The 23,773-nt window shown below is 42.0% G+C and overlaps 1 protein-coding gene and 1 pseudogene across 5 annotated transcripts in view; one reads left to right on the forward strand and one right to left on the reverse strand.

Annotated features, from left to right (window-relative positions):
• The first annotated feature begins 3,263 nt into the window (after positions 1-3,263).
• On the forward strand, positions 3,264-4,072 carry LOC148216457 (uncharacterized; annotated as a pseudogene).
• Positions 4,073-16,515: 12,443 nt separating this feature from the next.
• Positions 16,516-23,773, reverse strand: part of KCTD15 (potassium channel tetramerization domain containing 15) — a 65,182-nt gene continuing 57,924 nt past the window's right edge. For all 5 annotated transcript variants that reach the window (XM_088135839.1, XM_088135840.1, XM_088135838.1 and 2 more), the window contains exon 5: positions 16,516-22,087. In XM_088135839.1, the coding sequence (XP_087991965.1) occupies positions 21,932-22,087 (156 nt within the window). In that variant the 3' untranslated portion in view covers positions 16,516-21,931. The remainder of the gene's footprint in view (positions 22,088-23,773) is intronic.

The following is a 23,773-nucleotide window of genomic DNA, read 5'->3' on the forward strand; positions in this document are numbered from 1 at the left end:
AAGGCTCTTGTGGGGGGTAAATGAGATTCAGCCTGTCCTTTTCAGACTCATTTTGCTGGTCAGTCTTAGAAACCTCTGCAGCACAGAACTGTAGAGCTTAATCTTGTCATCCTCATTCAAATCAGATCTCTGAAGAATGGCACGCATTTCATCATCCAGCCGGTTAGTGGCCATAGCCCCCATAGTAGGCACCCTGCCCTGTAGTTGCTCCATCTGATGACATGACACCAGATACATTTTCTCAGCATGGTCCATGGTTTATCCGGTTAATAGGCTGGTCAGCAATGGAATAGCAGCCCCTAATAAGGGTCCAATAAATCCTCCTGACTGGTGAAGATCTGTTTCTTCTTTTTAAGTGAGACCTTTCTATCACTCAACTTTTTAATGATACCTTTCTTTCTCTTTAATGTGCGGAATTGTGAAGGTTTCAGAGGAAGGTTTCCTTTTAAAGTGTTCAGGGCTATTTCTGCTATCGTGCCTACCAGATCATTATTAGCGCTACATAAGATGGCCTTTCTCTGTTTTGGACCGGCCTTTACTAAGATTTAAAAAAACCCGCAATTTCTGTGCGCCCTCTCTGACATCCTGGATGAACTAATGCTATGATGCCTGAGCTGTTGCTCTTTTACTCTTCTTTTTCTCAGTGTAAACAACAGGCCAATCCTGGAGGTTTCTGGAGTAATGGCTGCCAAATCTACCAAAAGGTAGCTGACGGGTTGTGAGTAGCATCTTGGAACACCTCTAAAAAGTACTGTGTGTTAGTGGGGTACATCTGACGAGCCAGTGTGACAATTTGCATCTGATCGCAGGGACAGCAGAATAAAACCAAATATTTGGAATTCAGAGCTATTCTCATTTTCTTACCTTGGAAAAACAGGTTTTGAAGTATGAGAATAATGCTCAGGTTTCTGTGGTGAATGTACTGTGTAAATGCCTTCTCTATTTGATTGCTGTCAGCGGCAGAGGCCATTAGTTCATCTACCACTGCTAAATTGATTTGGTTAGATGGAAACAAATCATCATCATCAAAAGAAGGTGGTAGACCCTCCATAAACTTAATATATGGGAATTTATTAAGTAGTTCTTTGTACAGAGGTTGCCAACAACTATAAAACCATACAACATTTTGAGAAATTTGAGACAATACAGCATCACCATGTTCTAACATTTGTGTGATAAAAAAAGAATTTGCCAGAATTGGATGGCCTGCTTATAATACAAGAGAAAGGGTGTACAAACTATACAGTGTTTTCCATCATGCCTAATAGCCGTAAGGTAGTGTACAGTAATCCTCAGTCCTGAGTGCCCTTTTATTATATACTACTTTTAGAGTTTTTCTGAGTACCCGCATTTCTAGTGCCCACTGTTTCTTAACCCTAACAATCCCTGGTTTCTCTACCTTGATCTCTTTCTTTCCCTCCTCCCCAGACAGACAGTAATCATCTACCAAATCTTTCAAGCTGTCAAAATTAACCTTATCACAATTAGCACTGTTTAGTGTAAGCCACTTCACCTTTAGTACCGTCTCCCCGTTTGACAAAGCGTTTTGGGGCCTGCTGCCACAAACTCTGTGACCACGGTGTTTGGAGGGATCTTACTCATCAGTTGGCCTAAATAATCACCTAATGATGGTGTCCATGCCCCCTCTCTGCTAATAAAAATGACAGAATCGGTGTCATGATACAGACACCTCTCACCTAAGCCCTCCAGTAGCCTGTATAATTCCAGCCGTGTGTAAGCTGTTGTAAAACTGGCAATGAATGTGTTTGTACATGTGGATTTGGTTGGATAGTGTTTGGCTGTTTTCCACATCACAACTGCTGTCTCTGTGTCCACAAACTCACATGAGGAAACTTCATAATAGGGTACAAAAAGTTATTTGAATAATTCCTCAGGGTTTGTCACCACAGATGCAGTTGTGTGATTGGTGCTCTGCCCCAGCTTATCCCATAGTGAGTTTAAAAAGAGCTTGGCAATTTGCCTTTTAGCAGGGTTTACTTCAATATGCGCACGACATGAGCGGACACCTTCCATCTTTTCATAATTCTGATTTTTATCCAGTTCTGTTTTGCACAGTCAGGGTAACTATTGGCCTCCTGCTTTTGTCTGAGATGCGCATTAATGTAATCGGGGGTGAGCTTTTAGACTATCCAACCCCCGTGGGGTGCAGCGAGCCGCGGGGAGCCCAGATGAACTGCAGCGTGGTGTGGCAGGCTCCAGTGACCAGCAGCACAATGCGACAGACTCTGGCGGGGCCCAGCACAGCATTTCCAACCCCAGGCCCAGTGGGCCCAACGACCCAATGGACCCAATGGACTCCAGGCCTAGCAGGCTCAGCAGACCCCAGCCAGCACTGTACGGTGTGGCGAACTCCAGCAGGCCCCGATATAAGGCAGCCATCCGACTGTGGAGGAAGACTGCTCGGCTTTGGCGGAACAGTTGGGTGGCAGGGGGGGCACCGGATGGCATCCCAATTGACTCTTGTTTTCAAGAGGGGCGAACTGGGGCTTCAGGATCTAGCCACCCCTATTTAATGCCGCCCAGTGCCAGTGCAGAGCAGTGCAGAGCTGTGGCATCCCTCCAGTGTGTATCTGGGACTCCCTCCTGGTAGTGAGAGTCTGGGGAGAGTCTAGGAGCATATGGGGATGTGAGGGTCCACCTGCTGGGTGAGAGCCAAGAGGTGTGAGTGAGTGTATGGGATGCCCGCCCTGCCGACTAGTGAGAAAGGTTGTGCAGGGGGGCAGAGTGTGATTGTGGCGTGAGGTTGGTGGGGGGGGGGGGTCCCAGCCAGCGCCGAGAGCGTGAGCTGGTGCATGGGTGGGATCTCCCCTCACCTGGGAGTGTTTGGTTTTGAATGTGGATGCCTGACTGGATGGAGGGACCTTTGCCCCAGACCGGGGATTCCGAGGGCCTGGGATTGGAGGTACTTGGGCCTGGCACCCCCGGGGATGATGCGGTGGGCTACATTATCGAGGTGGTGATGGGTAGGGGACGATATGGCGGGAGCAGGAGGGTGGGCCATCTTCGGGGAAGACGCCCCCGGTGTGAGCTACCAGGGGCGTGTTCCGGCCCTCCTTGCTCACTCCCAGGTCCTGACCAGCAGGTTCACAGGGGCCCTGGCCTCCGGCTGCTGCTGCTTAATGCCAGGTCAGTTAAAAAAAAAAGCCCCCATCATATGTGACTTGATCACTGAGGAGGGGGCAGACCTGGCATGTATCACTGAGACCTGGCTGGGACCCGAGGGGGGGGTGCGCCTCTTGGAAATGTGCCCAGCTGGGTTTACGGTGTGCCACCAGCCAAGGTGCCAGGGCAGGGGAGGAGGGTGGCTGTTGTCATCCGAGAGTCTCTAGTGGCCTTCAGGGGCATTGCTCCACAGGTTTCTGGCTGTGAGACACTGTTTCTTAGGTTGGGTGCCCGCGAACAGTTGGGAGTGCTGCTACTGTACCAGCCTCCCTGCTGCGTGGCAGCCTCCCTGCCTGAGCTGCTGGAGGCCATCTTGGGGCTGGCGGTGGAGTTCCCCAGGGTATTGGTTCTGGGGGACTTCAACCTGCCATCCCTGGGACGGTCCTCGGACACAGCTCGAGAGTTCATGACTACCATGACGGCCACGGGCCTGTCTCAAATTGTGCGGGACCCAACCCGAGACAATGGCCACATGCCAGATTTCTTGTCTGAGCAATGGCAAAGTGATCTGAGGGGAGATGTACAGCTTTCCCCGCTGTCATGGTCAGATCACGTCCTGGTGACCCTGAGTTTCTCCTATGCCACCCCCCTCCGCAGGGAGGCAGGACCTATGCGATTGGTCCGCCCCCGGTGCCTGATGGACCCATCAGAGTTCCAGAGGGAGCTGGGGAGCATTCCCGTGGACCTGCTGCATGGTCCAGCAGAGGCCCTGGTTACTGCTTGGAATAGGGAGGCAGCTGGGGCCTTGGACAGGATTGTGCTTATGCGACCTCTCTTGCCACATCAGCCCCGACACTCCCCGTGGTTTACGGAGGAGTTGAGGGTGCTGAAGAGGTTCAAGAGACATCTAGAGCTCCACTGGAGGAAGACACAGACTGAATCTGACTGAACACATGTTAGAGCCGCTATTAAGGCCTACACTGTGGCGATAAGAGCAGCAAAGCGCCAATACTTCTCCGCCCTTATTGTGTCTGCAGAGTGCCGCCCAGCGGCCCTGTTTGGGATCACTAGATCCCTCCTTGGTAAGAGGGAGCTGGAGATTCATTTGCAGGGCCGCATGGAGGAATTTTCAGAGCACCTGCAGGATAAAATCGACGGATTCATTCCAAGTTGAACTCTGAGCGTGGCACAGGGTCTGGGGAGATAACAGGGGATTGTTCTTGCCCAGTTATCTGGGAACGGTTTGATCCTGTTGTTCCTGAGGAAGTGGACAGGATCCTCCAGACTGTGAGGGCCACCATTTGTCATCTGGACCCATGTCCCTCCTGGCTGGTGAAAGCAGCGCGGGAGGTAACATGTGGTTGGATCCAGGCAATAGTTAATACATCCTTGCAGGAGGGAGTGTTTCCAGCACCCTTTAAAGAGGCGTTGGTGCACCCCCTCCTCAAGAAGCCCTCCCTGGATCCTACCATACTGGACAATTTTTGTCCAGTCTCCCACCTCCCCTTCTAGGGGAAGGTGGTTGAGAAAGTGGTGGCATCACAGCTCCAAAGGGTCCTGGAGGAAATGGATTATCTGGACCCTTATCAATCAGGGTCCAGATAATTTCAGGCCCAGTTATGGAATGGAAGCAGCATTGGTCATACTTATGGATGATCTCTGGCAGGAGCGGGATGGTGGAAGTGCGACCATCCTTGCTCTCTCAGCAGCTTTCAATACCGTCGACCACGGCATCCTTTTGGGACGGCTCAGGGAATTGGGGGTAGGTGGCATGGTCCTGTGCTGGTTCACCTCCTTTCTCCAGGGCTGATCCCAATCGGTGGTGATAGGGAGCGAGAGGTCCCATCCTCAGCCCCTCCTTTGTAGAGCGCTGCAGGGTTTGGTTCTCTCTCTGCTCCTTTTCAACATCTATATGAAACCGCTGGGCGAGATCATCCGTCAACATGGGATGAGGTATCATCAGTATGCTGATGATACTCAACTATATATCTCCATCCCTGGTGAGGTAAGTGATGCCGTGACCGCCCTCTCGCGGTGCCTGGAGGCTGTGAAGGTCTGGATGGGGAACAACAGGCTCCAGCTGAACCCTGGCAAGACGGAGTGGCTGTGGGTTAATGGCTCCTCTGTATCCGGGACATTGTCATCGTTGGTAACCAATGTGTCTTTCAAGGCATGCCTTGGAGCGACAAGACAGTTTGCACTTACAGCATCTTGTCTTCTCCACATCCACCTCGTGACATGCATGCTTCAGACATGCATGACAGAAATATTGACAATCATGGGTAAATTTGTGGTGGTATCCTGTGTGGCAGAATTCACAGAAATAACATTCATCCAGGAAACCCTTGATGTTTTTGATTCCATAGTAATGTTTGTTATGTAACAATATAAATACCATTTTTTCCTATTGGGGTCTGCCTGTGACAAAAAAATGCCACCATCCTTGATTATAAAACAAAATCTTTATGGTTGTACCTAGCTAATCCTGTGAAAAGTTGACCATGTTTTCTGTGGAAATGCCCAATCTGCTGTGGAGATCCTTGGCTATAGTAATGATTTCTTGCTTTGTAAATGACCCAGTGTCTAACAAATACAACAAATAGCCAGCAAAATACAGAAATTCCCCCTCCACATTGAAATCAATCAGATGGCGTCTTTTTTTCTCCAAGACCCTAGTGAATAGTACTGTGCTTAACTGCCTAAGTCCTCCCCCCTCTCTGTTCTTCATGATGGTAACCACTAGTTGTAAATCGCCACCCCACAACCCTTCAACATTGCTCTGTAGCATGCTTTCAACGTGGCTCAGGAAGACATCAGCATTTAAATCATCTGTATGTTCCTAACAGAAAAGAGAGGTTGATTTAGACCCTCTGCATCCAGCTGGAGCTGAACAAAGTCACTGGGTCTTATCTCCCTAGAAATATTGTTCAAAAGAATCTGTATTTCATTATGAATAACATCTATAGTCTGTGTGAATGAGCGAATATGATCAAGGTTTATGAATCTATAATGAATGTAATATTCCACGGCATTGAAATTATTAAGAAATCGTTCCCACGTTTGAATACTCTCCAGGTACACATTGTCTGAATTCCAGGTATTTATAACACTTGGCCCCGCTGATTGTTGCATCTCCTCTGCTGGCAGGGGTTCTGGTATAGACCGCTCTGTACTGATACTATCTGGGGAGTCTGTAGGAAATCCACCACCATGCATTTCTGCTTTTTTGAAGGATGGCTCTGGATAAAACAACAGAAACAACAGTAACCCCAATGAATAAAATAATACTGGCAGTATTCATAAACATACAATGACTCTTAATGGTTTTCTGAAACCTGCTTACATTTTGGATAAAACAATGTGGATATTTTTACCTTCTAAATGACCCTGCGCTCCATGGGATGTAGAAGGCTTGGGGTCCATAATCTGCAGAGCCCACTGTGAATCTGTGGGCATTGGGAAATTGGCAAAGATCTGATCTTCCTCCCATTCTGAAGGAAAAGAATAGAGACAAGCAGAGATCAGTTTTGCTGCAGAAATTTTACATGAGTCTACCGAAATTTATTTGTGTGAAAGGAAAAATAATACTTTCATAGGCTTTCAGGCATTGTCAGTCTGAGACTTCATTCTAATGAAAGAAACCAACAGCAACAAAAAGTTATAAATACGGTATTGCATCTAACAGGTCCTATATCTTAAAAGTAGCCATAAATTACTTACGTTAGTCACATCCATTCTGAAATGGGTCTGCTTTGCTGGCAAATGGTGCAAGATGGATAGCTGGGTAATTCAGACTCCTGCATTCCTGTCTGTTTCAGTATGGGCCTCCTATAGTACTTTATACATGTTGTTGACATCACACACTAATTCCACCAGAGACACTGAATTCTTAACACCTTTTGCTGAACCAATCAAAACCCTTACCCTAACCCCCAGGAAGGCCTGTCTGAATAATATCACATGTGTTGTGATTAAATTGCATCTCTGTGTTTACCATCTGACATGGTTAAACAAGGGTTAACAAAATAAATAAAGCAGAGTTCACGTGGAATTTATTATAAAATTCACTGGGTGGTTGTTAATAGTTTCTTGTAATTAATTTCTGTTACATTCCGACATATGATCCACTTCAGAGATACAGGTAACTCAGCCTCAATGTTTGACATTACTGAAAGTGGATTAGGGTTCTTCTCAATACATTGTATGAATGCCCAGAGTTCGCACAGTGTGTTTCTTATGAAATATAATTTATCCAGTTTGTTGGAAATGGTTGTGATGATCCACAGGACTTCAGGCTTGGAAAGTCTACTGCATAAACTTTGAATAAACTGTGTTTCATTGGCTGCATTGACTCAGTCTTCATCTTCTTGTAGACATCCAATTAAACAATGATGTAAGATCCTGATAACAGAATCTTTCAGAATCTGGGTCAATCCTGCATCTTGAAGCAGTTTCATTTCTAAACAGGAAATATGATAGAATTGAGCTACCAGTTCAACTAATAAAATACTATTTTTCTTAATGTTTATTTTTACTTACCATTGGTTGATTTACAGAACCTGAAATAACAAGGTTATAAGCTCATCCTGAGCATTCTCATCAAAGAAGCAACATGGATCAGTTTTTTTTCTGAGTCTACGTCCACGTTTTGGAGGTTTGGGTCAATTTTACATCAAACAAATCACCATCAGGGTCTGCCATATTATTTTCAAATGCAAGCTGGAGCTTAAACCGTTGAACTTCACAGCGGCCTGTAGCTGACACATCAACAACTCAGCACGTGCACAAAATCACAAGCTCTAACAAGCCCAGATGTGGATACATCCCCTCCCATCTGTTCCAAACACGCCTGCGCAGATGGATAATGTCACGTTATTGAGTCATGTGCTTAGAGCAAGTCTGGACATGCATACATCCCCTCCCATCCATTGCAAGCACGTCTGTGCATGCCCAGAGTCATGGCTCTGACATGTCTAGATGTATCAATAATGAGTATCACTGTGGAATACTTGCTGCTTGGTTGGCTGCTGCTTGTGTATTTGTCTCCTCCATTAAATTTTCCTGGCTTTGCTGGAGGGAGGGGAGGGGGATGGAAATAAAATGTTATTAAGGTCATGCTTCAAAATGTTTACGTGCATGTGTGTATTTGTGTTATCAGTTAAATTTGCAAATGTGTGTGTGTGTGCATGTGTGCGGACACGCATGCACATGGATGTTTATTTCAGGTTAAAATTTGCAAGCTATGTATCTTTTTTTTTAAAGTTTTTTATTTTTTACAACAAACACAAACATACATAAACAAACAAGAACATAAAAAACATAAAAACCATCTTCCATCTTAAACCATGTGTCAGCCAGTTACCAATCATTTGTGCCATCCTTTCATAGTCTTCACTCACCATTTATATAGATTCTCATATTATCTATCCAACATATATTTATATATTTATCAGTTATCAATTATTAATCATTTGTGACTAGTCTATCTATAACACCAGCTTTCATTATAATATTTGTATCATTTTTGTCCATTGATTATATATATATTATATTACTATATATATATATATATAATATAGTAATATATATATATATATAATATAGTAATATATATATATATATAATATAGTAATATATATATATATATATAATATAGTAATATATATATATAATATAGTATATATATATATATATAGTAATTTATATCAGTTTATCGAGTTTCTATTATATAATTTCCTAATCTATTACATTACTATATCTTTTCGTCCAACCATTGATAAAACAAATCCCATATCAAATTGTTTGTCTTCTTGCTCTCTAATTTCAAATGTCAGTTTACTCATCTCAGCACATTCCATAATTTTCTTAATAACTTCCTCCTGCATAGGTAGTTTTTCATTCTTCCAATTCTTAGCAAATACAATTCTAGCCGCTGTCAAAACATTTACAATCAGATATTTCAATTCTTTACTGTATGTTTCCGGTATAATTCCCAGTAAAAATGTCTCTGGTTTAAAGTCTATATGTTGTTTTGTCATTTTTTCCAACCATGTGTGGATTTTAATCCAATATCTTTTGGCTTCTGAACATGTCCACCACATATGGTAATATGAGCCAGGTATCTGATGACACTTCCAACATTAATCGGACTTGTTCTTACACATTCTCGCGATCCTCGCTGGGGGTAAATGCCACCTGTAAAACATCTTATACAAGTTTTCTTTATATGCAGTTGACATTGTCATTTTATAGTTTTGAGACCATAGTTTTTGCCACTTCTCTAAATCAATTCCATATCCAAATTTTTTCTCCCATGCAATCATTGTTTCTTTGACCTGTTCTTCCTCCATTTTAAATTCTAGTAAATGTCCATAAAGTTTTTTAATCACCTTTTCATCAGTACCCATCGAAATTTTATCTAGAACAGTCAGCTTATCATAGATACCTTCTGCTTTAAAATCTTTATCAAATCTAGATTGTATTTGCAAATATGAAAACCAATTCATTTTTATACCTTGTTTTTCCAACGCTTGCATAGTTTTAAGTTCACCCTTTTCATTCAATATCTCAGTATATCTAACTGTTTGTTCCTTTTTATATGTTATTGGATAAGAGAAGGCTTCGATAGTGGATATCCATCATGGAACTTTTAAATAATATTGTCTTCTTGTCTTCTCCCAGTTTAAAAACAATGCCTCTCGAATATAATGCCTTCTAAAATAGCCCTGTGTTTTCGTTCCCTTATACCATAGGAAAGCATGCCAGCCCAACAACAGGTCATGTCCCTCTAAGGTCAATAATCTATTATTTCTTAAAGTTATCTAATCCTTTATCCACATCAAATTTGTCGCCTGGTAATATAATTCCCAGTTAGGCAAGGCAAACCCACCTCTTACTCTTGCGTCTTGTAGTAGTTTAAGCTTTATTCTTGCTTTTTTACCCTGCCAAATGTATTTCAATACAATTTTATTTAAGTCATCAAAGAACTCTTTCCCTAGACGAATAGGAATTGTCTGGTATAAATGCAAGCTATGTATCTTTAGCTTTTACAAAAGGTAAAGCTGTCTGATTTTGACTTTCCTTAGGATATGGGTTGGGTTTAGGGTTAGGTTAATCATTCTGGGGCTGCTGTGGTTTAAAAAGTTCTTTTTCCCACATTTGAGGGGTGATTTTAAAACTGCATAGAAATAAAGCCTTTTTAGGATCTCCTTTTCCTGCATTCAGGCGCTGATTTTAAAACTCCAGAAAATTAAAAGCATGATTAGGCTATTATTTATTTCACAAGGCCCAAATAGGGTTTGCTTCCCAAATACAGCGCAGCCTAGGGTTCTGTTATTCACTTTACTTAGTTTTGATCTGAATGTCTCCCATAGAATTAGGTTTGGGGTTAAACTAATCAGACACCCTAAGGTTGACCGTCACACCTTTCTTGATGATAGGGTTAGGTTCAACACGTCATGTCCGGTTAAGGTTATAACCTTGTGAACGCTGCATCACGTGGGGAGGGGGGTTATGCATATCATATCTAGGGGAGGGTTAGGGTTATGCATGTCATATCCGGCACAACCTGATGGCGTCACTTCCGGAGTGACCTGATGATGTCATTGATTAAACAAACAGATAAACTCCTGTTGAATTTAGTATGTACTATTACTACTGTGGTCCTTAATCAGTACTTGTTATCATTGCCATGGATTCTGAGAAAGACTGCCTGGGCATAAACCTCTTGGCAGTACTGCCTTTTGCAAGCTATTGATCAAAGAGACAGAAAAACATTCCTAGGAAACATTTCCTTCATGGAAAAACTTGGGGATCTTTGGCAGTTTCTTGTCTTTTTCCTCCTAGCAGACTTGGCACCTAGAGATCACAGTTTCCACAAAACAAAGGTGAGGTGGAGAATTATTTTTTTCTCATGGAGTTGAACATGTGTGCATCCTTGGATGTTGTGTGCACCCTTGACAACCTGCTTTCAGCTGTGGAAATCTGTTTTGTTGGTTCTGGTACCTGAGAAATCTTCCAAGACTCTTTGAAGGGACATAAAGGATCTATAGACTGAATGAAGTGAAAGCCCTTTGGAGCTACCTTCAGTATTAGTCTGTTGTTCTTATTTATTTATTTATTTATTTAAACAATGTATAAGGCTACTCAACTGACAAAATGTAGCTCTGGGCAGCTAACATAGGATTAAAAACAAAACAAGATAATACACATAAAGGACCCACCACAATACAATAAAAAACAACACAAACAGAAGCCCAAAACACAGTATGTTCAAAACCCTAAATCAATTTTCCGGACAGGCTTATTCAATGTCCTAACCTAGTACTTGGAAGAAAAAAAGTGTTTAAAGCCATAAGGGTCTGGGCCATCTGAATCTGGTGGGAGAGGAGAGAGGGTAGAAGCTGGCAGTATGTAGTTCCAAAGGGCAGGCACTCTTATTAAATGTCATTGTTTCATGGACGAGGCTCGAAGTGTGCCCACACTATCAGATCTTATGGGGAGACATAAGTAGGTTTCAACAAGCACCTTGAATTGCATCTAGAAACATATAGATTGTGAAATTGGGGTGTTACATGGTATGCTCATAACTACCTGCATCACTGTATTCTGGACCAATTGTAGCTTCTGGATGATCTTCAGTGACATGTACAGCATATTGCAATAATCCAAGTGGAAGGTGACTAAGACATGAATGAGCATGAACAGGCCTTCTTGATCCAGGAACAGGCACAATTGACACTCAAGATGGAACTGTGCAAATGGCCATAGTTGTCACCTGCTCTTCATGCAATAGCCATGAGTCCAAGAGGGCACATAAACTGCACACTCATTCTGTCTGGGGGAGTGCAACCCACATCCAGTGCTAAAGATGGAAAATCTCCAGAACTGGGGGCCCCTAAAATCAACAGCCACTCAGTCATGCTTGGCTTGAACCAAAGCCTGTTCTTGCCCATAGCCTCCAAACACTGGGAAAGAAATTTGACAGCATCACTTAGTCAACCCAGGGCAGAGATGTATAATTGAGTATCATCTGCATGTTGATGGTACTTAACTCTCTGCTGACAGATGACCTCACCTAGCAGTTTCATGTAGAAGTTAAATAGGAGGGAGAGAGTAGAACGTTGAGGAACCTAGCAAAGCAGGGTTCTAGAGCTATACTTCTCCTCTTATACAATACTGACTGGAACCAGCCTTGGCAGAAGGAGAACCACCAGGAGAATTACGGAGCTCTCCAGGATCCATGAACAGAGAAAGTCCACACAGTGACAATCTTATCCAATGCTGTCATACCCCCCTCATTTCAGCAACAACTAAGGCCTCTGTTAAACTGTGCATCAGAGCCCTAGGACAGGGTCAATTAAGTTCATGTGGTGGACTGATTGAATTAGGTCCTTTCTTCCTATGTTGGGGAGTGGTTGGAGAGAACTCCAAGTCTAACAAAGAATGACCTGATCATGACAAGGGACTGATGGTAGCATCCCTCAAATCCAGACCATGTCACCACTACCCTGAGCCAAAAAACAGGCCTAATATGTGACCACTGCTGTGAGTCATTCCTCTAATAGTCCATAGTGGCTGTGAACTCCCGAATCATGTCCAGTCTGGTTCCCAGGGAGAGTTCTCCAATACCAAAAGTCTGGGGAACTCCTCTGCCAACCTGGCCACAGCATTAAGCAGGTCAGGGAGGGAAGCCACTATGCAGCAGGGAGGCTGGTATGGTAGCAGTAATCCCAACTGATCTCTAGAGCTTAACTTTATCAACAGAGTCTCACACCTGGGCATCTGTGGGGCAGCAGCCCTAAAAGCCACAAGAGTTTCCAGATGACAATAGCTGTTCTGCCACCTTGCCTGGGGGGGGGGGGTCACAGCTGTTGCCAGTCCCTCTGTACTCAGCCAGATTTCAGTAATATGTACTAGGAATTATATGCGGAAAGTGGCTTTTGTTTGTTTTTAGTATCCTGTCTTATTTAATGCATTCTCTCTCTTTATATTTTTAATGTTTTACTGTTTCAGTTTTTTAAGCATATTTGTAATGCAGTTAGAGAACTTTGTTTATTACTCAGACTGGAAATTATTATCATCCTCGATCCCCACCATGTCATGCTGGTCCAAAAGTCATCCATGCCAGAAAGGTCTCAGCTGACAACCCAGAATGATAAAGTCATTTTCCATACTGGATCAACCATTGCACAGGTAAACGAGGGCAGCATCTGATGCCATACTTCTTGGGCATCAAATGATAAGTGGGTTACAATGGTTCGGTTCCCTCAGCTTAGCAACCAGGGCAAGGAACTGCAGAGTGACTGGAAGGTGAACAAGATATCTCCATGAATCCTCAACTAGCACCCAAATCCACACAGTTGATTGGACTGTGACATTCACTTGGAAGAATAGAATAATAATAAATAAATCAATAAAATAAAGTTAGTGTGTGACCAAGAGCAGAATTCTTTTCTGTAAGCACCCTGCTCCTATCTGCCTGCCCAGGGTGATGTGACCAGAAGCATGTGTAGCTTTAGCAATCAGATTAAAGCCATCCAGCTTCTGCCTGGGTGCAAGGCTTTCCTCCCCCTGCTTGATTTCTCCCTCCCTCCCTCCCTCCTTTATATTCTGTCCATCTACCAGCTGTGGATTGTTATGTGCCCTCCAGATAGATTGCTTTAATCTGGCATCACATTAGGGCTTTGTCTGTGCAGCCCTGAGGGTGGAAGCAGACTTTCTTCTGGCTCATAAACCCAATCATCCAAGCTATTACAACAAGCACAATCAAATCCTCTTCATTTATGCACAGGACCTTCCCGCCCCCCCCCCCCCCCCCCCGTGCTGCAAAACCAGAACGTGGACTAGGTTCTAATCCTTTCCCAGGCTCCCTACAAAATAACACCATTGTTCAGGATTCAGTACCAAATGTTTTGCTTCTGGTTTAACCTAACCAGCTGCGGTAAAGAGAGGTGGTGGCATACAGCAGGCTCTGAAAGACCCGGGTTCATATTTCTTTTCAGTCCCTTTTTCTCAGTCTAATTCAAGGACATATTTGGAATCTGGATGAGAAAATGGCTGCCACACACAAGCATAGCAGTCACAAAGTTCCCTTTTATCAGAATGTGAAGGGGTGGGAATGCTCCCCATCAGCCTCTGTCTCCCTTGGCTTCAGATGTATTCTTTTCTGGAGCAAGATGTCAGCCCTGTAGGGAAGCCAATGCAATATAAGTCTAAAACTGCTTTTATTGGAACAGCTATAGCAACAGAAACTTGCAAGTCTGAATGCACTCCTCCCTCACTTTACCTTTGTGTGAATTTGGGAGGGGCCAGCCTGAGGTGTTTTCTTAAATTTGTTTCTTGGAATGAACTTAAGCTGTGCTTGTCTGATTGTTACCTTGGTTACAGATCTTCCCACTGTCCTTCAAGGCCATTCCCTATGCTTCTATACAAAAGAACTCATTTCTATATGAAGCCCCCTGCCACTTTTATTTTTGAAGACAGTCTCTGGGATATATGTGGAAGGAGAGAAGATACTTGAGACTAGAACTTCACTTTGCAGTTTTCCCTTTATTTATTTCTAATGAAAAGAGCCTCAGAGAAATGCAGGTGGGGGAAGAAGCCTAACAGATTTCAAGGCAAGACTCATTGAGCCTATTGGGGTGACTGGGCACCATGCTGGAGACCACAATCATCTAACTCCCAAGGTGGGATCAAATCAGAAGGTGGGTGGAAGTGGATTGAAGAAATGAATCCCATTCTGCAGAAGATAAAAATGCATAAATAAATAAATACATCAAAAATCCATGTTTGTTGACATACTTTAATCCAAAAACTCTGGATAGATGAAGGTAAAGAGGAAATCTAGAATGGAGAAGGAATACATTGTAGTGTATACATTTCTCCCCCCCGCTCCCACCCCCAGTGGTCATTTTCCTTATGCAAACACCAACCATTTTGGAGGAAAGAACCTAGAAAAAAGAGGGGCTACCAATTAGATCAGACCAGAAAATCAACTCCACATAAAGGCTAAAACTACTTTTATTGAGACTGGCTATAACAGAATCTTGTAAGTCTGATTGTGCTGCATTGCCTCCTTCTTCTTATACCCCTGTGAATTAGAGAGGTGTCTGTCTGAGCCTCTTCTGAATATTTTCTGCTTGTTTTGGACTTAAGATAGGTTTTTCCCCTTGTCACTTCGGTAACAGAGTTTGCATATCTCCATCAAGGTTGTCTTTCTTACTCTCTACAGGGTGAGAGGGTGGTTTAAATTCTGTCTCATTTCCCCAGCCTGTTGTAGGTGACTGGAAGGAATCCACGAGGCTTTGCAGCTCCATGGAGTTTCGACTGCTTAGAAGACGAGTGGGCAACTTTCTTGGTAGGTGTGGCTGGCAGCTTATGCATATGCAATTTTTAAGCATCTTTTTGACCCTTAAACCACCCATGGCCCCTCAAACTCTGGGCCAAAAGTTTTGTACAATATGTTCTGGTGGTCCTAAAAGGGATGTTATCCCAAGCCAAATCCATTCCCATATCAATGTTTCTGTGTGCTCCTGAGATAAGAGGTAAGATGGCCAGGGAGGAGCACCTCTTTGTCATGGTCCCTGGCTGTGAAATACTTTTTTTGGGAAACTTACCTGAAGAAAGTCCTCTTGGAATTTCTAGGAAAAAAATAAAAACTACTGGGAATATTTTTCTTTGTAGAGAGAGGCATCTCAAAATGCTTTGAAAGTGAAGCATTGGTCTGCCATTGCCTTTGTTTTGGCACAATGGGCCATTCATTTGCTGAACGAAATGCTATGTGCATGTAATCTCTGCTTTCCCTTCTCAGCTGAGTTCCCTTGACTGGCATCTAGTTTTTCTCCACAATTACCCCACTCGTTACATATTTGAAGTTGCTGATTGGTCAAATTAGTAAGTGTACAGTTTAAGGAAAAAAATACAATTGGTACTGTTGATTTTGAAGAGTTTGTTCAGAAGGACCTATAACGAAAAGGATGGCATCAAAAAATAATGCTCGGAACTAGTAGTGAAGCTGAGATGTCTGCTGGAGAAGGAGTCAAAATCTACTGGGTCTAAAGTGAGATCTATCCTGTGGGAAGCCAAACAGACAGGAGAAATCAGCTGTCATGCCTGCCATTTTACAATATCAGGAATATCAGGTGGAGAAAAGTGGGTCATATCTTTTAAACACATTCTATGGTAACCATTTACTTGAGCTTTTTTAAAAAGCTATTTTAGTTTCATTAGGTAGCAGTGCCAGCATAGCTGGTGACCATTGTCTGGTTTACCATAAAATGCTTGAGTTAATTGAGTGGGCCATTATTTACAGACTACAGAGAAAGAAGGTGTTTGCTTGGATTTTTCTTACTGCTTGAAACAAAAATGCGACGAAGAAAAACAAGGAAAAGCAGAAGACACCTCCATTTGCCCAAATGATGGCCCATGACCAGGCAATACAAAATCCCACACCTTATATTTAGAAATTCCTTCTACTCACTAGATTTAAATGGCTTTTGATGTTTTTGCTTTTACATGGTAGAAATATGTCCATTTACACAAAACAATTCCTTGTGCATGTTTTGAAAGAAAACAAATCCATTTGCTGAAAGGTCACCCAGGAGATGGATAATTTGTCAATTTGTTTCATGTTTTTGTGTGGTCATGAGCAAAGATAAACATTTTCTTAAAATATTAGCAAAATACCCACAAACATATATTAGTTTTAAATCATCAGTTATGCCATCTTGTGTCAAGCATGCTGTCAAGAAAGATGAGTGCGGCTTTCATCAACCAATTAATTTTCAATCTTTCTGATATAAAATTGGCTCCTCTAACATAGCCAGGAAAATGGTCTTTTTTTGTTGTTCTGTTCCAGAGAGCAATATTGAGTTACAGTGAGTTACCCCAAACAGCTGGAACAAAGATATGTTTGGACTCTTTGGGCTGTTGGAAGATTCTGAAGCACACCTCCTCAGTTACACAGTAATCCAAATGTTACCACCACTCCAGGAGACATTTGTGGAGGTGTAGAAAAGTTCTAATCAAAATGGCCATTTGAATCAACTCAATTGCCAGGCATTTTGCTTTCAAATTGGATGCCTTTTTTTTCCATACACCAGTTGGATCAGAAATGGAGTTTGTTGTTATAGTTGTTTTCCCCTTTAGAAGATACAATCTGCTATGCATAATAGGGGAGAAATAAATAAGACACAGCTGTCATTGATGTTTGAAGATGCAAGCATTGAAAAACACACTTGCATATGAAATTAGACCTTTCATTCTGCAACCTGAAGTCTGTTAGCCAAACATTATGTTTTGCTTTAAAGAGGAGCCATCTCTTCCTTATGGGGTGATCATTTCCACATGTCCTTCCCATTTCACTGCTGTTTTGCAGAAAGTGCTCTGGAATCATGACTCAGAGTTTCCCATTTGCTATAACCTTTTATAGTAGCACCTTCCCAAGAGGCTTAGCAAACTTTGAAGCTGATTTATGGAAGAGGGGAGTGGTGGAGGGTGGAAAATCATGAACAGACTTCTGATAAAATATATAGTCTTTCAGATATCCCACATACAAGATTTTGCTTTAATTTCTTATCTTTCCTAGGGCTTCCTCACAGGAGATCATAAAAAAGTTAAGATCGCAACCACAACAGTACCACCCATTACCACACACTTTTTATATATCTCACGCATGACTTTTTGGCTGCATCCTCTGTGGACACCCCTGCTTGGTCAGTATTTTCAGCAGGACTTGGCATCTTGGTAATGAATCACACACAGTGAAGCCATTTTGATTGGCATACAATTTGCTTATCAGTTTCCACAGTTGCTTGCTGAAAAGGCAAATGTTTACAGAGAAACCACTCAGCATGAACTTTCTGACCTGAGAGGTTTGGGATTTTTTTTTTTTTTTAAACAGAGACTTGGTAGAGTGCCATAAAAATGATGAATGCATCAAGATTGGGTTACTGTAGATATAGGCAAAGAGGTGAATCAATCAGTCCAGATTGCAAAAACATTTCTAAACTGGAGTCTGTGAAAGCTTATATATTTTTAGTGGGCCTGAGATTTGTTCCACAAAGAAATGGCTTTGGAAGGTTGAATACCATCTGATGTACCAAACTCCTAAGTCATATTACAACTGCCATGGGTCTATTGCTGAAATAACTTATTTTAAAAACTTCTATATGCTCAACTAGACCCAAGAGGTTCAACCCTTGCACACATTCCCTGAAATAGAACATGCATGGGATAACTTCTGTGTGAGGCATTCAAACTGAAGTACTGATGTATTAAAAAGAAGAAAAACATCTGGGGGAGATTTAGCAGAACCTCAGCGCTGTTTCTTGGTGCAAGAGGTCAAACTACATGATCCACCATGAAGTGCCAGTGCCAGTTAGATACATAAGAATTGTGAAAGAACACCATTCTACTCTGATTCAAGCACACTACCCAGGAGGAGTGTCCGAGGAGAATCAACTTGGAATATCCAAATTCTGTTCTCAAACACTGAAATAAAGTAAAATTCTGCATGTTTGGTGTTTGACTTTATGTCAAACACCAAAGAATGGTTGATGGACACATCGCATGGTCTGTTTTGTGAAGGGCAAGAGGAATGCTGAGAAGGTGCAATATTAAGCATATACAGTACAATACAATTTAATAGGTATTTTACTTACAAAAGGGATGGCGTTAACCATTTTATTTAGAAAAGATACTAAACTAACTTGATGGCACAAAATCTGCTAATGCAGCAATTGTTCTGCATAGATAATCCTAGACCAGTTGCTTTGAGGGGACAGATGGAGAAATTCTCCTAAATTTTTTGCTCATCAGTTCTCACTCAGTTTGATGAAAGTAGTGTACTTAAAAAACTGTACTTACTTTGAAAAAAAGAATTTTAGTGGAAAAAGTGGTTGTGCTATGGTGATTTTGCACTTATTTAGCTCTGAGGTAGCTAAGGGGTGTGTGTGAATGTCCTGTTTTTCCTAGTAGCACTATCCTTTCCCAGCTATCTGTGCCTCCAGGTTCTCTGTGTCTCCATTAAAGCCCAGGGGATCATGAAGAACTCCTCCCAGCTCTTTTTCAGTCATGGTGGTACTGTCAGAGTCAGCAGCATCTGCAGGGTGTAGCAAGCTCTGCAAACCTGCAGGGGCAGCATCTTGCAAATTGCAATACTGTGACTGCCATCTTGTAAATGTTGACACTCTCTCCCATGGTCACAGCTAAGTGAAGTTTTGTCCTTAAAGAAATTGTTGGAGAACTACTCTTTACCCTGAAGAAATTCCCCTCTGCCCACAAATTTGGTGGGCAATTTTTATTCATACCCTTCTATTATTTCTCTTCTTGCTGATGAAATGATGTAAAAAACATGTCTGGGTCAGCTCAAAATTTGGAAATACTACTCAGACAAGCAGCTTGCCAGGCTCCAAAATCTCCTTAATGAAATTCTGCACAAGGGGCACCAAAATCAATGGGAGAATCATTTGGCACTGTACCATTTCATTCTATGCGCCCCTGCCAAATTCCAGTAGTGTACATCTATATCTTTTCCCTGGGTTTCAAGGAATTAGAGCTGTCAACCTATTTTAGCAGGTTTACAGATTCAAGAAAATTGCCTTTTCTCCTAAATGTTTTGAATTGGCACAGCATTAGTTCGGTCTGCACTCCAGGCTTAAACAAAGTATGGCCTGCAGTGCTTCCTGCCCTGGGAAGGATCTTGGGAAGTGTAGCTTTGAAGGGAAAAAAAGCAATGAAGGTTCTTGGTCAGATCAAATATTTAATATATCAAGACCTTATCAAAACTACAATTCCCAGGATTTCACAGTCTGACATTAAACTGATATAGAATTGATGTACATTTGTAGTATAAAATACATGATTTTTTGACTGAATACTCCTCATACAAAGATTTCTTTCAAGCCTAGATTTTTGAAGAGGTGCTCATGAGAAATGCATTGTGAGTAAGCAAACTTAGCTTGATCCATGAACTTGCAGATATATTTCATAGGTCCAACTCAATGTGATTCTCCATGAAGTTGTCAGTAAAAAAGGTTACATGAAAAAGACTGGTCAGAATGTCTGGATTCTCACTCAGTGGCCTGCTCAGTAGGCATCAGTGGTGAAAAGTTGGGTACTCCTCAGTTCCCTGCCCTTGTTTCTTAAACCTTTTGAGCGGAGCCTTGCATTGGGACTGCTCACAAGACACAAACACTTCATGCAACATGATAGGCTAAGCTGAAGGGTGGATGTTTGAGATTCAGTGCATTCTAGGAACCCAAATGTTTACCTTAGCAAGTTGCATGAACCAAGCCATCCCATGAAGTCTTAAAGGCCATCGATGTTTGAGCCTACCATGGGCTATAAATGCAGCCCACTATCTGCGTGCATGTTGACCCAGGCTTGGGTTTCTGAGTTTTGCACGAAACCAATCAATGAGCAGGTGAAGCCAATAGTTGACAGACCACATCATTCTTCCAGATTGACTGGACATTTTTTAGTAAACAGTGCTAGTGATTAGGTTCACACATTGTGTTCATCATCCCTGTTCCTGTGTTACCTCCAGCAGCTTAGATTTTAGGAAATGGCAGCCCCAAAACACCTGAAATTCCCTTGGTTAGGAAGGATGCACTAATTTGTCAATCAAGATATACAAACTAGAGAATGGTTCATACAACACATGAAGCCAAAACCAAATTATGGCATAGTGTAATGGGCAGATTTTCCTAGATCATCTGAACTGTCATGACTGCTCAGAGATTGAAAGCCAAGTTTATTTTCTCAAAGAATGCTGATGCCAAAGGGTTTGAGAATGGAACCAAAGCATTCAAAGTATTTGCTTAAAGAAGAAATGTATCATACCTTTGTAGGTGTCATTTAAAAAGATGACACGCAACATCCAATCAGTGTTGGCATCATCCATTTCCATGTGTCAAGGCAATATGGGGATTGAATTCAAAAGGAGGAGGAAAGGTAACTGAGACATTGTTTAGGCAGTTTCTGTTCTTAAATGACCAAAATAAAAGGACGGCACAACCTTAACTTGGGCCCACCTCAGGACCTATTAAAAGTTGTGCAACTTTGCAAAAGGATTTGATTTGAACCTCCATTTTTGAGAATTTGCAGCTGTGTCAGATGTGTGTGTGTCTGTGAGAGGACAGCAAACACGTGGGACTGAAAAGAATGAAATCAGGTTCAGCACCATAACAACTTTGATCCCTATCTGAAGTGGCTTCTCTAAGACAACTGTAGGTGTCATAGAAAAATAAACCCTAATGCAATGAATCAAAGAAATGAGAGAAAGATCATGAGTAACAAATGGAGATATGAACGTATGACTGACAGGCCAGAGATAGTACTTGGCCAGGGGCACGGGGAAGACACTCAGCACACTACCAGCTTCCTTGTGGCAGCTGTCAAGGTCTTGACACACTCATAGCACAGAGGAGCTGTCCTCCAGAAAGCTGGTGGGCCTATTCCTTCAATGAGACATAGTTTAATTACATAAATTGGTATTTCCACCAAATTCAGTCCAAAATCAATTCTTTACAGAAGCATCACTTCTTTCCATGTGCCAGAAGCACACAATCCCATAAAACGTCAGGTTTCCAAGTGCACCTTGAAGACTTGAGTAATAAAGCAAACAACCCTATATTGTGTTGTTGTCTTTGCTTCCATGTGAGAGTACATGGCTGGCCATGCAACAGGGTTGTTCCATAAACAGGTTGGCTGCTCCTGCATAATACTGTTGTGTGAGTCTTGAGTGTTTCCACCCAAGGGACTTTTGAACACATCTACTCTTTCAAAGGAGGGAGGGGGTAGGTCCTTAATCTAGGGGTTCTTGCTTTATTCTGATTGTGGTATTGGGCTGTGGTCTCCTGTCCTCACGACACAGCACATATTCACTGAACTGGGAGGAATCCACGCCTCCACCACAGGATGCTGCCACATTAAATCCCTTCTGGAACAACCGTTCAAGAACCTGTTGGAGGTTTTGGAAAAAAAGAGAAATGTTAGTATTAGGACAAGCTTTCACGCAAAACGTGCCCCTGAAAGATCCAAGGACATTCCCCTGACTCCAATAAGTCATATTTTCTGGTAAACAGGCAGAAATATAAAATTGCCACTTCAAGATATTTGGAAGACTTTAATAAATTGCCTGGCCCATGTCCTTTGATAAGTCACAAATGGGAGCCATCTGAAGCTCCTGGAGGAACCCAGAAGTTTGTTTGTTCAGAATTTGTGCTTGATATGCAGAGAATACTGGGTTCAACTGCAACACACTCCAGCTAAAAGGATCCACGTCTAGAATTATAGGTAGTGGGTGATATATTGAAGTTATCATTAATAGTAGACCCTAATGGAGTCATCTACTGCACCTTGTGGGAAATTTTGTTACCAATCCCTTCCCAGGCACAGTTTAAAGTGTTGGTTTTAACCAATGAAGCCCTAAGAAGACTTGACCGCTGTATCTATAAGACCACCTATTTCAACAGGAACCTCTTCAAGATGCCTTCACTTTTCAAGCTCAGCTCGTGAGGCCTTCCACTCTGTTACTCTTAAGTTATGTAATGTGCTCCCTCAGGAATTGTTTTGTACTCTTCTCTTCAGAAATGGAGTCAAGTTCTTCCTCTTCAGCCAGGCCTTCTGAGTGGATTAATAATTGCAACTTTCTTTCCTGGGTTATAGCAGTGTTTTATATTTTGTTGTTAACCACATTGAGAGTTCTATAGGTATAGAGGGTATAAAAACTGAAACAATATGACTTTAATAAATGAGAAATTCCTTTGATAAGGCTCTCAATGGTGACTCCTAATGTTGACTGTATTTAGTATGGTGTTAGAGGCAAAATTACTATGTCTTGCTTAAGGATGGGGGTGCAGGGGAGAAGTGAGAGTTAAGTTCTTTCCAATGAACCTCCCAATTCCTCCTCCATCCCTGTGACTGTCAGTTGTGCTGTTTCTGTAGGTGGGTCTAGTGCTCTTTTCTCTCTCTCTCTCTCTCTCTTTTATTAAAGTTTTTTAAATGGGTGAAATTATCTTTATACATAAGAAAATACAGAAAATGAAACTGAGAAAGGAAAATTAGAAAGTGCAGAAAATAAAAAAGAAAAAGATATTTAAAAGAAAAAACTTCCAATCTTCTTTACAGCACTTACAAACTTAGTATCACTTCTCCCCCTTTAAAATTATATCACATAGTTCACTTCTTTCCATGTCCAACCACTTTCAATTGGCAAGTCCAAAAATAATCAACTCATGCCTGTCCATTTTGAGCAAAAAGTCTATAAAGGGTTTCCAGTATTTTATAGAAGTACTTATTGTCTTATCCCTGATCAAACAAGTCGATTTTATATTCTTTTCTCTTATGCAATATTCTGGCATTATTAATCCTTAACTTGGTGTTAAGACATTGTCGTAAGGCCTGATCTCCTGACTTCTTCCTAACAAGGTGCACAAATGTATTTCTTGGTACATTTCTTTTTATTTCTTGTATTGATCCTGTACACCATGCCCACTTCTGCATCCATGTCTTCTTCCTCCCATTCTAATTTTTTTAAAGGCTTCAGCAACTTTCAGCTTACTATTTTTGTGTGGTTGTTCTGTAGCTACTCTCAATCCCAAGCAAAATTCTTTCTTTTAAATCCAGTAGTGTCACATTATCTAAA

The sequence above is a fragment of the Python bivittatus genome, unplaced genomic scaffold, assembly GCF_059951505.1.
Source record: "Python bivittatus isolate LINGU-HERP-01145 unplaced genomic scaffold, Pbiv_v1 ctg000190_np1212, whole genome shotgun sequence".
In the NCBI taxonomy this organism is placed as follows: domain Eukaryota; kingdom Metazoa; phylum Chordata; class Lepidosauria; order Squamata; family Pythonidae; genus Python; species Python bivittatus.